Below are 15811 nucleotides of genomic sequence, written 5' to 3'. Positions count from 1 at the left end.
AAAAAAAAAAAAAAAACTAAAACAAGAAATCTATCTTCCAAAGCAGGATTGGGAAGTATTGTCTTTAAAAGGCCACATGGTAAATATTTTAGGCTGGCACAGCCACAGACAATAATATCTATTGCTTATGTTGCATATTATATGAAGCAGCTAAAAGCAGAAATCAATAATTGAGGTGGGTCCAAAAGAGGAGGGGCTATTTTCTTTTCTAATACAGTGTGACTTCTAATCATTATGTTATGGTCATGCTAATTACCAACTTCGCCACCTGCCACAGTGAGAATCATTATTCTGGGCATTTCGTGAGGTCCCCAGCATGAGTAACACTCAGTCGTGCTGGTGGGAAGATGTGTGTGGCCTGAGAGGAAGCAGGTCCTTCCTGCAGAGCGGGGGAAGCCCACATGGGGCAAGTGCATGTGTGCCCAAGTCTAACATTCCCGCCACCTTACTAATGTCTCCACGTGTCTGCTCTTCATTCAGGTCAAGGAAGTTGATCCTCTGAGTAATGGCTCAGTCATGATTTTTAACACCTCGGCTTCACCACATCTGTATCAAATCCAGCAGCTGCAAGCCCTGGCTAATTACAGCATTGGTGTGTCCTGCAAGAACGAAATTGGCTGGTCCTCAGTAAGCCCATGGATTCTGGCCAGCACGACCGAGGGAGGTAATTCCTAAGACTCGCAATGAGTATTTCCCCCGATGACACAAGATTAAACAGACCTTTTCCAGCAGCCTGATTTTGAGTGTGTGCCCTTTGCTTTCTTTGAACTCTGTTTCTGGAAGTGCATTTTATTGAGGTGGCCAATCGAATGGAAAAGAAGATATTTCCTTCTGTATTTTATAGGGCTTAGTGAACAAACATATGTACTAAGTGTTTCTTTTACATAGGAAGAGAGTAGCACATTTTTTAAACCAGTATTTTTAATTAAAATAGAATAAGAAACAAAAATTATTACTCATAGCGTCAAACTCAAGAAAACAAATGATCTGAGGTTGGCTAAGGTTTGCCAAGCAGCCAGTCTGTGCCAGAGATGACAGATGCTTTACACGTGCTCTTGTCAGATCCTCACAGCACCTTATGCTATAGGCACAAATCTTGCCCATCTTGCTCTAAGCCAATTTTATGTCGTTAAAGATAATCTCCGAGATTGTTTCCGTCTGTGAATGTTGTACTGACTCTTGTAGCTCTGTTAACCTCGGATCGCATCGTTCCTATCATCCCCAGTCCTCACACAGACTCTCGCCTTCCCTTACTATACTCAGCACTCCAGTCTTTATGCAGATAGAGGGCCAGGTCAGATCAGAAATTCTGATGGTTTAAAATCTGGGAAAGCAGCTCTGTGATAGAGCATTTGGCCAGTATGTGCAAGGCCCTAGATTCCATCCCCAGTTCCCTCAAAAAAAAATTTTTTTGAGGGCTTGATTCTTGTACCAGTCCTAATGCCACAATTGTTAAAATATCTTCTCTCTTCAAATAAAGAAGAAAAGCCTTTGAAAACAATTTTGATATGCTGTGGCTCCATTTTTATTCAATTCAGAATGTTTTCTAATGGGCTGGAATTTGGCTCAGTGGTTCTACCGCCCAGCTCGTAAGCACAAGGGCCCAAGTTCGATTCCCGGTACTCCCCCCCACCACAAAAAAAAGCAACCAGAATATTTTCTAGAAAATATGTTTTGACTTATTCTTTGACTTTATTTAGAAATATAACTTAATTTCTAAATATTGTGGATTTTTCCAGAGATAATTGTAATGTTGCTTTCCAATTTAGTTCAGTTGAGGCCAGAGAACATAATTTGTATGACTTGACTCCTTTTAAACGTACTTTATGGCCATCTTGGTATCCATATTGTTCTTATTGGAGTGGAATGTTCTATAAATACTGACTAGCTCAAGTTAACTGACAGACTTTTCATATCTGAATTCTTATTGACTTTTTTGTCAACTTGTTCTGTCAATGTGTATTTTGTGTGAGTGGCATATATTTTGTTATATAAAAAATATACATTACTTTGGGGGAATCCACTGGGGATTGAACCCAGGGCCTCACATATCCTAAGCACACGCTCTCCCACTGGGCTACACCCCAGCCCCCACATTGCTTTTTAGTCCATTTACATTTACCCTTAAGTCGGGGTATTTGATCCATTAAAATGTGATGTTATCATTCAAATGGGTAGATTTATGTCTGTCAGAATTTCTATTTGTTCTATCTGTAATATCTCCCCCTATTTTCCTTTTGGCTTAGCCAAATATTTATCTGATCCTGTTTTATCTCCCTCGTTAGCTTATTAGTAATAACCTTTTCTGTTCTTTCGTAGTTTCTTTAGGTTTTATAGTGTGTATGTTTAACTTGTCACAGTTTACCTACAAGTGATTTATACCATTTCATGCATAGGAGCCTTAAAATAGTATAGTTCTATTTTCCTTCTTCCAATATTTTTGCAATTGTTGTCATACATTTTAAGTATGTTATAAAGACATGTTATTACTTTTGTTCAGCCAATAATCGTTTTGAGAGATTTATATAATAAAGGTAAACATATATTTACACATGTGACTCCTATTTTTGATGGTCTACAATTTTGGGTATAGACCCATATTTTGCTTGGTAATGTTTTACTTCTCCAGGAAGAAAACTCTTTATCATTTCTTGAAGAGTGGATCTGCTGGCAGGAAATTCAGCTTCTGTATGTCTGAGGAAAAAATATTTATTTTTCCTTAAACTAAAGATTTATTTTATTTTATTTTATTTTTCCAGTTGTGCTTGGGATTGATCCCAAGGCCTTTCTTTGTCCGTGCTGTGTGTGGGCATACCCTACCACTGAGCTACATTCTTACCTGGCCTTCATTTTTGAAAGATATTTTTACTAGATAATAGAATTCTAAGCTCGCAGTTTGTTTCCTTTCAGTACATTAAAAATGTTGCTTCGCTGGGCCAGGGAATTAGCTCAGCGGTTCGGTGGCCTGCCTTGCAAGTGAAAGGACCCAAGTTCAATCCCCGGTTCAAAAAAAAAAACAAAAACAAAACGAACAAACAAAAAAAATGTTGCTCCGCTATCTTTTTGCTGTCATTGCATTATTTTCAACATAAAATCTGTGGTCAAACTAACTTTTTACACTGTATATATGATATATTTTCTCCTCTTTTTGCTGATTTTAGTGATTTAATGATAATGCACATTAGCATAACTTTAATACACTTTGTGCTTTGAACTTCTTGGGGCTCTCTGTTTGTAGTTTGTATCAGCTTTGGAAAAATTTTAGCATACCGGGCAAGGGCTCTACTACTGAGCTACAGTCCCAGCTCTCAAATATTTTTTTGTTTCCACTTCTTCTAAGAGCTTGTATTATACATATACTGGACCATGAAGCTGTCCCATATCTCACTGAAGCTTTGTTAATATTTGCCCTTTGTTTCTCTCTGAATTTTATTTGGGTAGTTTCTATTGCTGTGTTTTCATATTCAGTAATTTTGTTGTTGTTGTTGTTTGGCATCCAGTCTGCCATTAATCCTAGCCATTTTTTATTTCATTTCTCACATTATATATTTTGTCTTTTTTTTTTAATAGATATTTCATGTCTTTACTTAACTTTTGGACCATATAGACTATGACTATAATAACTGTTTTAATGTTCTTGTTTGTTAATTCTAACAGACCCATTTTATTCCTGGTGTTATTTCAAATAATCCATTTATAGTCCCACTAGGGCTAGTTTGTTCCAGTTTCTTTTCCTACCTAGTAATCTTTGATTGGATTGCAGGCAATGGTAGTTCATTATTGTTGAATTCTAGATATTCTTGTATTCCTATAAGTAAGCTTTGTTTGGGGACACAGTTAAGCTAGTAGTGAGCAGCTTAACCTTTGGGCATGGCTTTTAAATTTTGTTAGGCAGGACCATAGCAGTGTAGGGCCAGTGTTTACCCACAGGTGAGATCAGATTATTCCATGCATTCTACCCAGTGTCTTGAATCAGAAGACTTTCCAGTCTGACATGAACAGGCACTATTTCTGAGGTCTGGATATTGTTACCTTTACTTTGGGAGGGGGGTATTTTCTGGTCTTCTTTTAAAGTCATCCTAGTGACTCTGTCTCCTTCACCTGAGCATTTGCTTTCTTAGTTTACTTTTTCATTTTCATGGAACAACTCAATAGCCTTCCTAAGTGAATGTGTAGCAAAAAATAAAGACTGAGCTGGGCCTCAGTAGCATGTGACTCTAGTTCCAGCACTGTGGGGGAGCTGAGGCAACAGTGAACCCACTTGAGCCCAGGAGTTTCAGCCAGCCTAGGCACATAGTGCTGCACATCTGTAATCCCAGCACCCTGGGAGGCTGAAACAGGAGGACTGAAAAAAACCCAGCCTGGGCAATTTATCATCATTATTATTATTATTATTATTATTATTATTGGGAATGGAACTCGGGTCCTTGCTCTTGCAAGGCACGCAGTGGAACCACTGAGCTAAATCCCCGGCCCCAGCTTGGGCAATTTAAACAAAACACTGTCTCAGAAAAAAAGGAGGGTGCCCAGGTATTTAGCTCAGTGGCACTGCACCTTCCTCAAAAGTGCCAGGTCCTTAGTTTGCTTCCGATTATAAAAAAGAAAGGAAGACTGTGGAGATAGCTCATTGTGAAGGCATTGGCTTCAATCCCCAGTACTTCTGCTGCTGCTAACAGCAATAATAGTAACAATGATGATGATAATAATAATATAACAACAATAGTAATAATAATAATGACTAGAGATTTGAATGTCCTTCATACTAGATTAGTAATTTTCTGAATATGTAATTTTAAAGTAGAAATTATTTTCATTCAAAAATTGAAAACTGCTGGGTGAAGTGGCACACGCCTATAATCCCAGCACTCTGGGATGCTGAAGCAGGAGGATCACAAGTTTGGACCAAGCCTGGGAAACTTAATGGCTTAGCATTGCCCTGCCTCAAAATAAAAATTTAAAAAGGACTAAGGATGTAGCTCAGTCCTGAGTTCAATCCCCAGTACTGCAATCAATCAATCCAGGAGCCAGGGATGTAGCTCAGTGGTGCTGCACCTGCCTTACAAGTCTAAGGTCCTGAGTTTGATCCCTGTACCAGAAAAAAAAGAAAGAGAGAGAGAGAGAGAGAGAGAGAGAGAGAGAGAGAGAGAAAGAAAGAAAGAAAGAAAATCTGTACTTTTGCATTGTTTTTTGGCATTAGGAATTGCTGTTTCTAACTGTGATACTTGAGTCTTCTGCAAACTATTTTTTATTTTGCTTTTTAAAAATATATCTTCTCTTTAATGTTGGTGCTGTAATGAGCTATAATGTAGAGTCTGTTTTGGTCATCAACACAGGCATTCAGTTGCCCTGTCCAGAAATCCAAGTCCTTCGATCCTGAGACTTTCCCTTACACATTTTTCCCTTTGAAAATGTTCTGCTCCTATTTTTTCCCAAACATTAATATTAAGCAGTTGTTGGACCTCTTCAAATACTTTCTTAATTTTTTTTTTCTCAAAGTGGCTGTTTTTCCTCTGGATTTTTATTCTGCATTCTTTCTTCACTTTTTTTCCCCCGGTTCTCAGTCATCAGTTCTTTTTCTTATCTTTAGGTATATTGTTTATTGTTTTGGTTTATTTGTAGTCTTCTCCACCTCCTTACACTGGTTCTGTCTGCTCCAAGCTTTCTGTCCTGTGTGTGGCTCATTCACAAATGACTTTTTCCCAGACTTCTGCTGCCTGCTCCCATCAAAGACTGACGTCCAGCAATTTGACTGGCACTTTATGAATGTGGGTGGGCCTTAGAAGCTTCACTGGCTGGCGATTGGGCAGTGACCTACAGGTTTGTTCCAGACAACTGGTTGTCTTCCTCCATAATCCCTCTGTTCCTCAGGAAGGGATGTCTACTGTCTCCTGTCCTGGTTATAGTCTAGGAGCCTGACCAGGGGTACGAGGATGAAGTGGAGTCCTCCTCATTCAGATCACAAATTTTCACTTATTTCCCCACTCTTCAGTCTGGCCCTTCTCCATGCCTCTGCTCTGCTGACGCTCTCAGACCAGTTGCTTTTCAACTCAGAGCAACCCCTGCCTTGTGTCCTGTGGGTATTTGAGGTAGTCCTTGCCTGGTATGTGGGAAGGGGGTAGAGGGACTGCAAGGAGCGACTGCCTTGTAATTAGACTTGCAGGTAGTCTTCCCAGTTTTAGTTCCCATTTTCGTACCTGGCCCTCAGCTTCTGAGCCTCTCTGTGTTTCTCTGGGGAGAATGGGCTTGCTGAATTAATTACTTCTGCATCTCCTTTTCAGTTTTCAAATATGTATTGAAAACTGTCTTATGTCCTTGACTCCTTTTTGCCTCGTGTTTGTATTTTTTAAAATCCCTTAACATCACCATGGAGAGGGTTTAGCAGGAGGCAGAAAGAATGACCTGTTGAGCTGGCCATGTTTATCCACACATTCCCCAACAAATCTGAATGTGTGAGATGGATTTAATGAACCCAGCTTTGGCTTGTGCCATTTCCCTAGTGGATGTGGACTTTATCTTCACGGTTACTGCTTGTGGAGTCAGCAGGGAAGAAAACGGTTTTAACAGTTTTGTTTTCCTTTCAGATATACCATAAGTAACTGTGCCGCTCACTTCCTTCCCCGACATGGCCCTTGTGACATTTTCAGCTTAAGTCTCTTAAGGCTTCTGTGGCCTAAGGCACTTGTGAAAACTCATGTGATATCGCAGTGGTCCCTCATTGAAAAGACAGTGGCACCTAGTCTTCATCTTATTGTCACTTTTGTGCTTTTCATAGAACATTTGAAAACCAAACCCTGGAAAACCTAGAAAAGAATCGTCTACACACGCTTTTTCTTTGTGGGTCTTCATCTTTTCCTTCTTTTTCATCTGCAGCTCCAACAATAGCACCTTTAAATGTCACTGTGCTTCTGGATGAATCTGCTAATAATGTGAATATCAGCTGGATGCAGCCTCCAATTAAGCAGCAGGACGGGGAGCTGGTGGGCTACCGGATATCCCACATGTGGCAGAGTGACAAGACTTCTGTAAGTATGAACCCTGACAGTTAGCTTAATCATCTCCTTGTATCTTGTTGATTTGTTTCCAAAACTTTCATTTTGTTGTGAAGAGGCCCAGTATTGACTGAGCCAGGCAAGGCACCTTTCCACAGGACATAATAAAGTAAAAAGTAAAGGTGACTGGATAGTCGAAAAGTACTATGGATTCTTGCTGGGGGGGCTTACCTCACTCATTTAAGTACTCAACAGATAGATGCACAATGCATCATTTGTCATCACCTGACTTCTTCCCCTTCAGGGAATTAGGCTTATAAGGAGATGGTGTGGATCACCTAGGCAATCATAGCATGAGGCCAGAGAGATACAGAGCTGAGCAGTCTTGTGATTCATAGTCTCTTGGAAATTTCTAAAGATTCTTTCTGGGGGCCTGTAGTAGACTGCCTGGCCCTGCAAAGGTGGTACTTGATCTGGGCTTGCATATTAGTTGGAAGTCTCCAGAGAAACACAGCCAGCAGAATATGTATTTATATAGAGGTTAATTATAAAGAATTGGCTCATAGTTACAGAAGTTGAAAAGGTTTATCATGTGCTGTCTGCAAGCAGAAACCCCAGGGAAGCCAGTGGTGTAATTCAGTCCAAGTCTGAAGGCCTGAGAACCAGGGAGGCCAAAGGACAGAACTCAGTTCAGAGACAGGAGACCAGTGTATCATCTCAAGCTTTCAGGCAACAGAAAAGGGGAGATCCTCTTTCCTCAGCCCTTTGTTTTATTTAGGCCTTCAGTGGATTGAGAGGGCCATCCGCTTTACTTTTTCCGCTGACTCAGGTGCTGATCTTGTTTGGACACATCCTACTACACATGCCCAGAAGTAATATTTCACCAAATAACTGGGCACCCCTGTGACTAGTCAAGCTGTCACAAAATTAACCATCACAGCTTCATATAATTAGAACAGTTGAAGATGTAGGATCTTTGGGTGGGCAAAAGTAACTATGAGAAGGTACAATACGATAGATTTTTTTAAAAACGTGACTCACTCAAAGGCCTGGCATATGAATCCTTTTATGAGAGCTTGGTGTGAGGTGAAACTGGACTAAGGAGTTGTGAGTCTGAAGTACATGGCTGTGAAAGGTGGGCAGAGGGCCTAGGAGATAGTGAGGGACCTACCAAAAGGTTTGACCCCAGGAGTGCAACTTGAGACGTAAGAATTTTAGAGATGGCTGGTATTATCCCCCATTTATGAATAAAAAATTGAGTTTATTGCTATAAGTAACATTCAAATCTGCCTTCTTTCTGCCAGAGCATTTTGACCTATTTGGTCTACAAAGACAAGCCAGGGAACTTAGCAGCTGGCTCCCACCGCTATCTAGGAAGGTTTTCTTGATCAAGGAGAATGTTTATCTTAATTTCACCTGGCTTATTTTGGATATATATGTGGGCCTGGGTGAGGTGGGGTTGCATCAGGTAATTCTTAGAATCTAAGGTTTGAAAGATCCCCCTTTAATTAATTTTTCTCCTGTGTGAGTGTTAATTATATCTCACAGTAGCAAACAAAAGGTAAAGGGGATCTGTGTGAAAATGTGACTGCCTCCCTAGGTACCAGCCAGACACAGAGGGACATGTGAAGTCTAAAGATCACTGCAATGTTGGGAACTCCAGTTCAGATAAGGCCAGAGGTAGGGAGAAGTAGGCAGAAGTAGGGAGGCTGCTTGCTGAGTGATGATCCCTCAGTGTGGTTGGGTAGACAGCTTCCAGAAAGGTCCCCTTCTGGATAAACTAGAGTCATTTTTAGAATAGATGTACCTTGAGAACATAATGGCAAGTGAAATAAATCAAACACACAGCTTAAATATCACATGGTTTCTTATCTATGAGAAGCCCAAAATATAAATAAAGAACAAAATAAAGGAGAGGTAGTAGGAAACAAGGATATATATCTTTTGCAAAAGGGAAGGAGACCAAGAGATGAAGGGAAAGGAGATGAAAAAAGAATTAAGAGGGATTATGCACATGTACCAACTCTCCTGAGGAATGTGATCATTATTGTACACAAACATGTATTGTACTCATAAAATTTTTCTAAAAAATTTAAAAAGAAAGGTCCCTTTCTCTTCTGGGAAAGGAAGAGAATTGAAATAAGGCTGACTCTGATGTAGAACCTCCATGGAAGGCAGATTCCCTAGTTTGTCTGCTTTACTTTGGCCATGGGAAGAGTGCTTCTTCTGTGTTGTCCTATTCCTGACCGATTTAAACCTGCTGAATGATCCCAATTGTAGCATCTTCATGGCATGTATATGGCGCCCCGCACAAAAGTAACTCAGCACCTTTGCAGGAGAGCAAGACCGGATGAAAGGATGGAGAGCCGCACCCCTTACTGATGTACAAACTTTCTTCCAATCATTTTCCCCTTTTTTGTAAGTTTTAAATGTACTTAATTTCTTCAATACGCCATATTCTAGTGGGTACACTGCGTTTTAACTTGGCACCAGTTATGAGTTGGTTTGAAACAATTTGTGATTACCACACCTGGCATGATTATTAATCTCTTCATTCTTTCAAGACGACTGCCAATAAGGCACAGTTTTCATTCTGTTCCAGCTCATGCTACTGTATATGAATACACAAATATAGCCAAAGTGACTGTACCAGCTAGTACATCATCACCAAATCTGTCACGGAGATCAGGTATATGTTTCTGGTGGCTCTGCTTTGTCATTGTTTGCTAAATGTTTCAGACTTGGAAATGACTTAGTGTGTTTTTGGTCAAGGAAAATGTCCTGGAGCTGAAGGTAGAACTGCAGCAATTGCAGCTGCTGGATTGGTGAAAATTCGCTCCAGTTGCCCTTAGAGATGGCAGACAGCTGTGGAAAACGGAGATGTCCAGCCATTTTCAAGTTCACATCATCCAATGTTTATTTGATAGGGTTTGTCCTTTTTCTTTTCCTTCCCATCAGGAAGCAAGTAGTGGGACAGTAGGTGGTGGGAGTAGAGAAAAAGGAACGTAGCTCAGAAGTCCATGTTGTGTTGCCTCTTACAAGTGATGACTGTAATAGTGATGACCCTGCTTCACAGTCATCGTAACCACGGCAACCAAAGAAGAGGCTTCTCTTTCCTGTAATCTGGTCCACAGGTCTTTGTGATGAGCCTCTTAGAGAAAGGCTTTTTATTCACAATACTCAGTGCTTAGTATAGATAGGTAAAAGTTTTCAGTTCAGTAGGATTCGTTTTCTCTGTTGGCAAAAATAATGAGACACTTGAGCAGTCTGAAAACAAACAAGTGTGTATAGAGAGCTGCAGGCCACCCTTCCCATTTCTCCTGGCCTGGGTGAAAGCCCCTTTTCCAGAGAAGACTTCTTGAACAGAAGCAGGTGAGGGGAATGACTGTGGCTGGAGAGCCAGTGCACGAAATGCCACAAACTCTCACTGTGCTCATTGCCTTTTGTTCAGACTGCTCCCTCTGCACTGAGAATAGTACTGCCACGGAAGGGGAAACCATCCAAACCACCCCAGTGAGAAAGTCACTTGCATTGTATTCACCTTCTACTTTGTGCGTCGTGGTGACCTAGTGACGACAATAGACCTAGTGTCTCAAGTTACTTTGGGAACATTCTGACACAGCTAAATTCATCATCTACAACTGGAGGAAAGAGCGAGCACTGAGGAGGCCTCGAGAGGGGTCCCACAGCTGTGACAAAGAGAAGTTCACAGTGATCTCGGCACCTGTCACCTCACTTTCCAGAACTCCCTTCATCTTGGAAGGGCATGGCTTAGAAAACTCTAACTAAAGCTACTTCTTCTTTATGCAAAGAAGCGGAATTGAATATTTTGAAATTTCTTATAAGTGTAGTAAGAGTGGGGATTTTATGTGTGCAACATCAGAACTTTCTTGGAAATGGACTTTGGGTGGGTTTTTGCAGCTACGCTGAAGATAGGCTGATACTGTGCCAGTTAATCGTGATAGTCAGTTTGAATTAATTAGGAGACTCTTAGAGAACTGAATGGATTTTGAGGGCACTGATCTCATCAATGGGTTAACCAGCCCCTTCCTCCGGTCCCCAGCCCCTTCCTCCCTGCTCTACCCCTTCTTTCTGCTTTCTGGATGCCATGAGTTGAGTTCTGGATTTGAAACCCTTTCACCATGATGGTCCACCAGTCAATGGACTGAACCCTCTCAAACCTGAGCCAAACAATCCTGTCCTTTCAAGTTGTGCCAGGATCTTGTCTCAGTAATGAAAAGCTGACCTATACTTGTACCTTTGGCAGACAGCAAATGTTATGCAGACTAAGAACCTCCTGATTTGTGCTATGTATTACTAAGGTGACATCTTCATGTTAGATTTCAGCTTTTTTTGTTTTATTTTTCTTTTTTGTTGTTGTTGTTTTGTTTTATTTTTCTTGATATCCCTTACCTTCCAATCAAAGCTCAACACCCAAAGGCAAAAAGCAAGTGCAGATCTGTTTACTTTGAAGTTGGAGCCATGTCTTCCTCATCTCTGTACCATCTGAACACAAGCCCTTCAACTTACTTTGTACATTACTTATGGTACTGTAGACTCAATGTGTGAGCCTAAGACACACACAAAGTCAATACCTACACCATCCAAGCCAGCTAGAGAATTTTTCTCTGTGAATGGGACAGTCCTACAAGAAGTATGGACTGATGTTTCCCATCCTTTCCCCCCTCCCATAAAATGTCAGTGAACCTTCCATGAAAAATGAGTCCTTTGAGCAAATAAATTTATAAAATGCAGTATATGAAACCCTTTCCTTTGTTTTTTAAGGTGTTTTGCTTTGTTTTGCTTTTTGGGAGACAGAGTCTCCCTATGTAGTTCAGGCTAGCCTTGAACTCCCTATGTAGCCCAAGCTGGCTTCGAACTTGTGCCAATCTTCCTTCCTCAGCCTCCCATGTTCTGGGATTACACGCATGCACTACCCCTCTTCTTTGAAACCTAAAGTATATACTGGCAAGATCAAGGATCTTCAAAGATCTGTAGTAAGTAAGTCTTGGCCCAGAATTGCCTGAACATTAGACAGGGACTCATTTATGGAGCTCATTGTTTTGGAACTGTGGCTCAAATACTGGTTTATCTGTGTTTGCAGAGTAGAGATTTTCAATTAGAAGGTGGTGTTATAAAAGAGATTTTTATGGCCCTGAAATATCATTCTATATAGAACCCACTTCTTTAGAGACCTAGGGAATCTGCAGCACTCTCAAGGATTCCTTAGACCCAGTCCCCTGCCTCCTGATGCGCTTGCCGGCTGCTGGGATGGCTGAGATGTACCTAAAAGGTGGCCTGTGTCCACTGCCTCTTCCCTCTCACTTAGTCATTGGAGCCGGTACTATGCTAAGGCATGAGGAGTAGGCAAAGTTCTCAGGAGACAGCCCAGCCAGTGTCCAAGCCACTTCTGAAATTCAGGGATCAAAGATGATACATTTTGTCTTGATGAGAGACCTACGATTGAAATATCTCTGTGAATGGATTTCATAGACTTCCTGGCTTAGGGCACTAAACAGCCCTAATGATTTTCTCTCATACACAGAGCCTGAAAGGATACAACAGGTCAATCTGTTTACAGGGGAGAAGAACCCAAATGTAAACACCTCATTGAACACATGGGGCATGCTAATAGCCACTGTTAATTGTTTGCAGTGTGCAATACTGTATACTGTTTTTCATAAATTCATTTCACCCTAACAAAAACAGAGAGAAAGAGAATATTCTCAGTTTTTAGTTGAGGAAACTAAACTTCAGGAAAGTTAAATAACTTACCCAGGATTTAGCTCAGTGGTTCTGGCATCTGCCTCACAAGCGCAACAACCTGAGCTTGATCAATAACTTACCCAGAGTCACAAAATTTGAAATTGGCAGAGCTGGTGTAGGGACCCAGATGTGGCTGACACCAGAACCAGAGCTTCTCGTAGCCCACTACTCTCTCCCAAGTGCCCTTTACTTTCTTCTGAAGATGGTGTCTTTCATAAGTTCCACAGTGTGGTAGGAAAAAGGCAAGGCAAGGATACATTTTGAAGAAAAGGGTGTGAGTTTTGTATTGGTGCCCATGAATCCAAGGCCCTTTTGAACAAGTACCTTTGCTATTATTGCATGACAGGACCTTTTATGCAGTAGTTCTTTCCTCACTGAACTTTTCTGCTTGTTAGGCTATATTCTTTTTTTTTTTTTTCTTTTTTTCTTTTTTGGCACCAGGGATCGAACTCAGGACCTTGTGCTTGTGAAGCAGGTGGTGGAACCACTGAGCTAAAGTCCCAGCCCAGGCCATATTCTTAATAGAGTTATGAGGTTCAAAGATGTGAATTCTTATGGAGAACCTGGGGATAGTAAAAGTCTTTTGATAATTGAAAATAAATACCACTGCAGTTGCCCTCTCTAACACTGATTTTTGTTTTTCCAAAGATGTGCTTCTACTTTCTCAATCAGCAATGTCCATTATGTGTGTATGTGTGTAAGTGAAGTCACAACCAAACACCATATTATAAATCTGATTTCATTCCCTAAAAATACTCTTAGATGTTTACGTCTTTGAGGATGTGGACCTTACATTGCTGAAAAATGAAGACTCACTGGATGAAAGTATGAAGTTGGCCCATAGCATGGATGCCATGACCAGACCACTGCACGCAGGGAGACTGCTCCACTTTGAGCATTCTGCACCTGAACAGTACCAGAGCCACTGCACACACAGATCCTTTGTGATCTTATTTCAGATGAATTTCTCTGGCAGCTTTCAAAATCAGAGTTGAAATAAATATTTGGAGATATATGGATATGGGCACAACTTTCTTTATATATTTGGCATCAAAGCATAATGGACAGATCACACACATTTTTTAAAACTTAAAACTTTTTTTTAATGGAATCTCATTGTATTGCCAAGGTTTGGCCTTGATCTGGTCTTAAGCAGTCTTCCTATCTCAACCTTCCAAGTAACTACAGGCATGCACCACCATGCCTGGCTTGGTAACCATTTAAGGATATTTATAGAGAAAGTTGTTAAATCTCCTCTAACATATGTGTTGGATATCTTCCTAATCACTATGCCAACATTTATTATGATTCTACCCTTACCATAGGATAGTCTTCTACCTCTTTCCAGAATGTGTTACCAGTAAGCCTTGGCCAGCATGGTTGTCATACTTTGAGATTTGCTTTAGGGCCACGCACTGTTCCAAGCACTTCATACAGGTTAGCTCTTCTCCCTTGTTCACTTCCTTAAGGAATAAGAGATAGAAGTGAAAAAATAAATATTTTAAATTTTCATAAAAAATTACAGGTGCTAAGTAAATAGGTATTTCTCAATCCTTTATATCTGTGACTTCTGTATCCATGTATCAGGGGGAAAATGGTTTCTGTACCGAACATGTGCATAATTTGTTTTCTTGTCATTATAACCTTAAAAATGCAGTACAACAACTATTCACATTGTTTTGGGTATTATAAGTAACCAAGAGGTGATTTGAAGTAGGTTCTGTGCAAATATGATGTGATTTTTACGCATGACTCGGGCATTCATATATTTTGGTATCCATGGGAGGTGCTTAGAACTAATCCTCCATAGATACCAAGGGATGAATTTACTTTTATGCATATTCCAAGAGGACAATTTTTGTTTTGCTTGGGTTTTTATTCTTCTGGATATTGCATTATTTCCCAGTTATGCATTTCCTCTTATTTTGAGTTAATTTTTCTCATAAATGATGTATTGTAAATGCCTTTATAGGAAAAAGAAAAACCATACAGCCAGAAGTAGGCCAGTGTTGTTCCTTTTTAGTCTTGGAAAGTCCTGTACTTCAAGGAGCTTTGGACTGTAGTTACGAAGCAGGCATACTACTTATTTCTCAGCGACAGTCTTGAGTCACCACAGGGCTCCAGGGCTAGAGGGTGTGGATTATGGAGTTATTCTGTCTGGTGATTTTCTGTTCATCTACCCCCAGATTAATACAGAATGACAGAATAAACCCTCAAACTAGGTTTACTATTTTTTAAAATGCTCCATTTCTAAAAAGGATATTACATGACAGCGGGTATAACAGGTCCCAGTTTGGAACTATACTACAAAGCCACTGTGATAAAAACAGCATGGTACTGGCAAAGAAACAGACCTGAGGATCAGTGGAACAGATTGGAAGACACGAAAACAACTCCAGATGTACTCAGCTACGTCATCTTTGACAAAGGAACTGACTGTCCTCACTGGAGCAAAGATAGCCTCTTTAATAAATGGTGTTGGAAAAACTGGAGCTCAACCTGCTGAAGATTAAAACTAGACCCTTACCTTTCACCATGCACTAAATTAAAATCCAAGTGGATTAAAGATCTAAATATTAAAACAGAAACACTAAACTTGCTGGAAGATAAGTTAGGCAGAACTCTTGAAGACACTGGCATAGGAAAAGACTTTATGAAGAAATCCTCAGCATGGGAACTAGCAGAAAGAATCAACAACTGGGATCTCATCTTATTAAAAAGCTTCTGCACTGCAAAAGAAACCATCAACAGAACTAAGAGACAACCTACAATGTGGGAAAAAATTTTTGTCAGTTGCTCCTCAGACAAAGGACTATTATCTAGAATATATAAAGAACTTAAAACAATCAGCCTCCCAAACATAAAGACCCAATTCAAAAATGGGCATCTGAAATGAACAGACATTTCTCAGACAAAGAAGTAAAAGCAGCAAATAAATATATGAAAAAAATGTGCCACATCACTGGTCATTTGAGAGATGCAGATGAAAACAGCACTGAGATTCCACTTCACCCTACAAAGAATGGCTGCTATCAAGAAATCAACCAATAACAAAT

At 40.3% G+C, this 15811-nt stretch overlaps 1 protein-coding gene across 2 annotated transcripts in view; it reads left to right on the top strand.

Annotated features, from left to right (window-relative positions):
• The window catches only part of Mertk (MER proto-oncogene, tyrosine kinase), a 104179-nt gene that overhangs the window by 55285 nt on the left and 33083 nt on the right, over nt 1-15811 (top strand). For both annotated transcript variants that reach the window (XM_010638182.2, XM_019209614.2), the window contains exons 7-8: nt 481-664; nt 6871-7022. In XM_010638182.2, coding sequence (XP_010636484.1) covers nt 481-664; nt 6871-7022 — 336 coding nt within the window. The remainder of the gene's footprint in view (nt 1-480; nt 665-6870; nt 7023-15811) is intronic.

This window comes from Fukomys damarensis, unplaced genomic scaffold (genome assembly GCF_012274545.1).
Source record: "Fukomys damarensis isolate Sample0158 unplaced genomic scaffold, DMR_v1.0_HiC HiC_scaffold_9, whole genome shotgun sequence".
Classification (NCBI taxonomy): domain Eukaryota; kingdom Metazoa; phylum Chordata; class Mammalia; order Rodentia; family Bathyergidae; genus Fukomys; species Fukomys damarensis.
The sequence above is the reverse complement of the archived record's forward strand: the minus strand, read 5'-3'. Positions and strand labels throughout refer to the sequence as shown.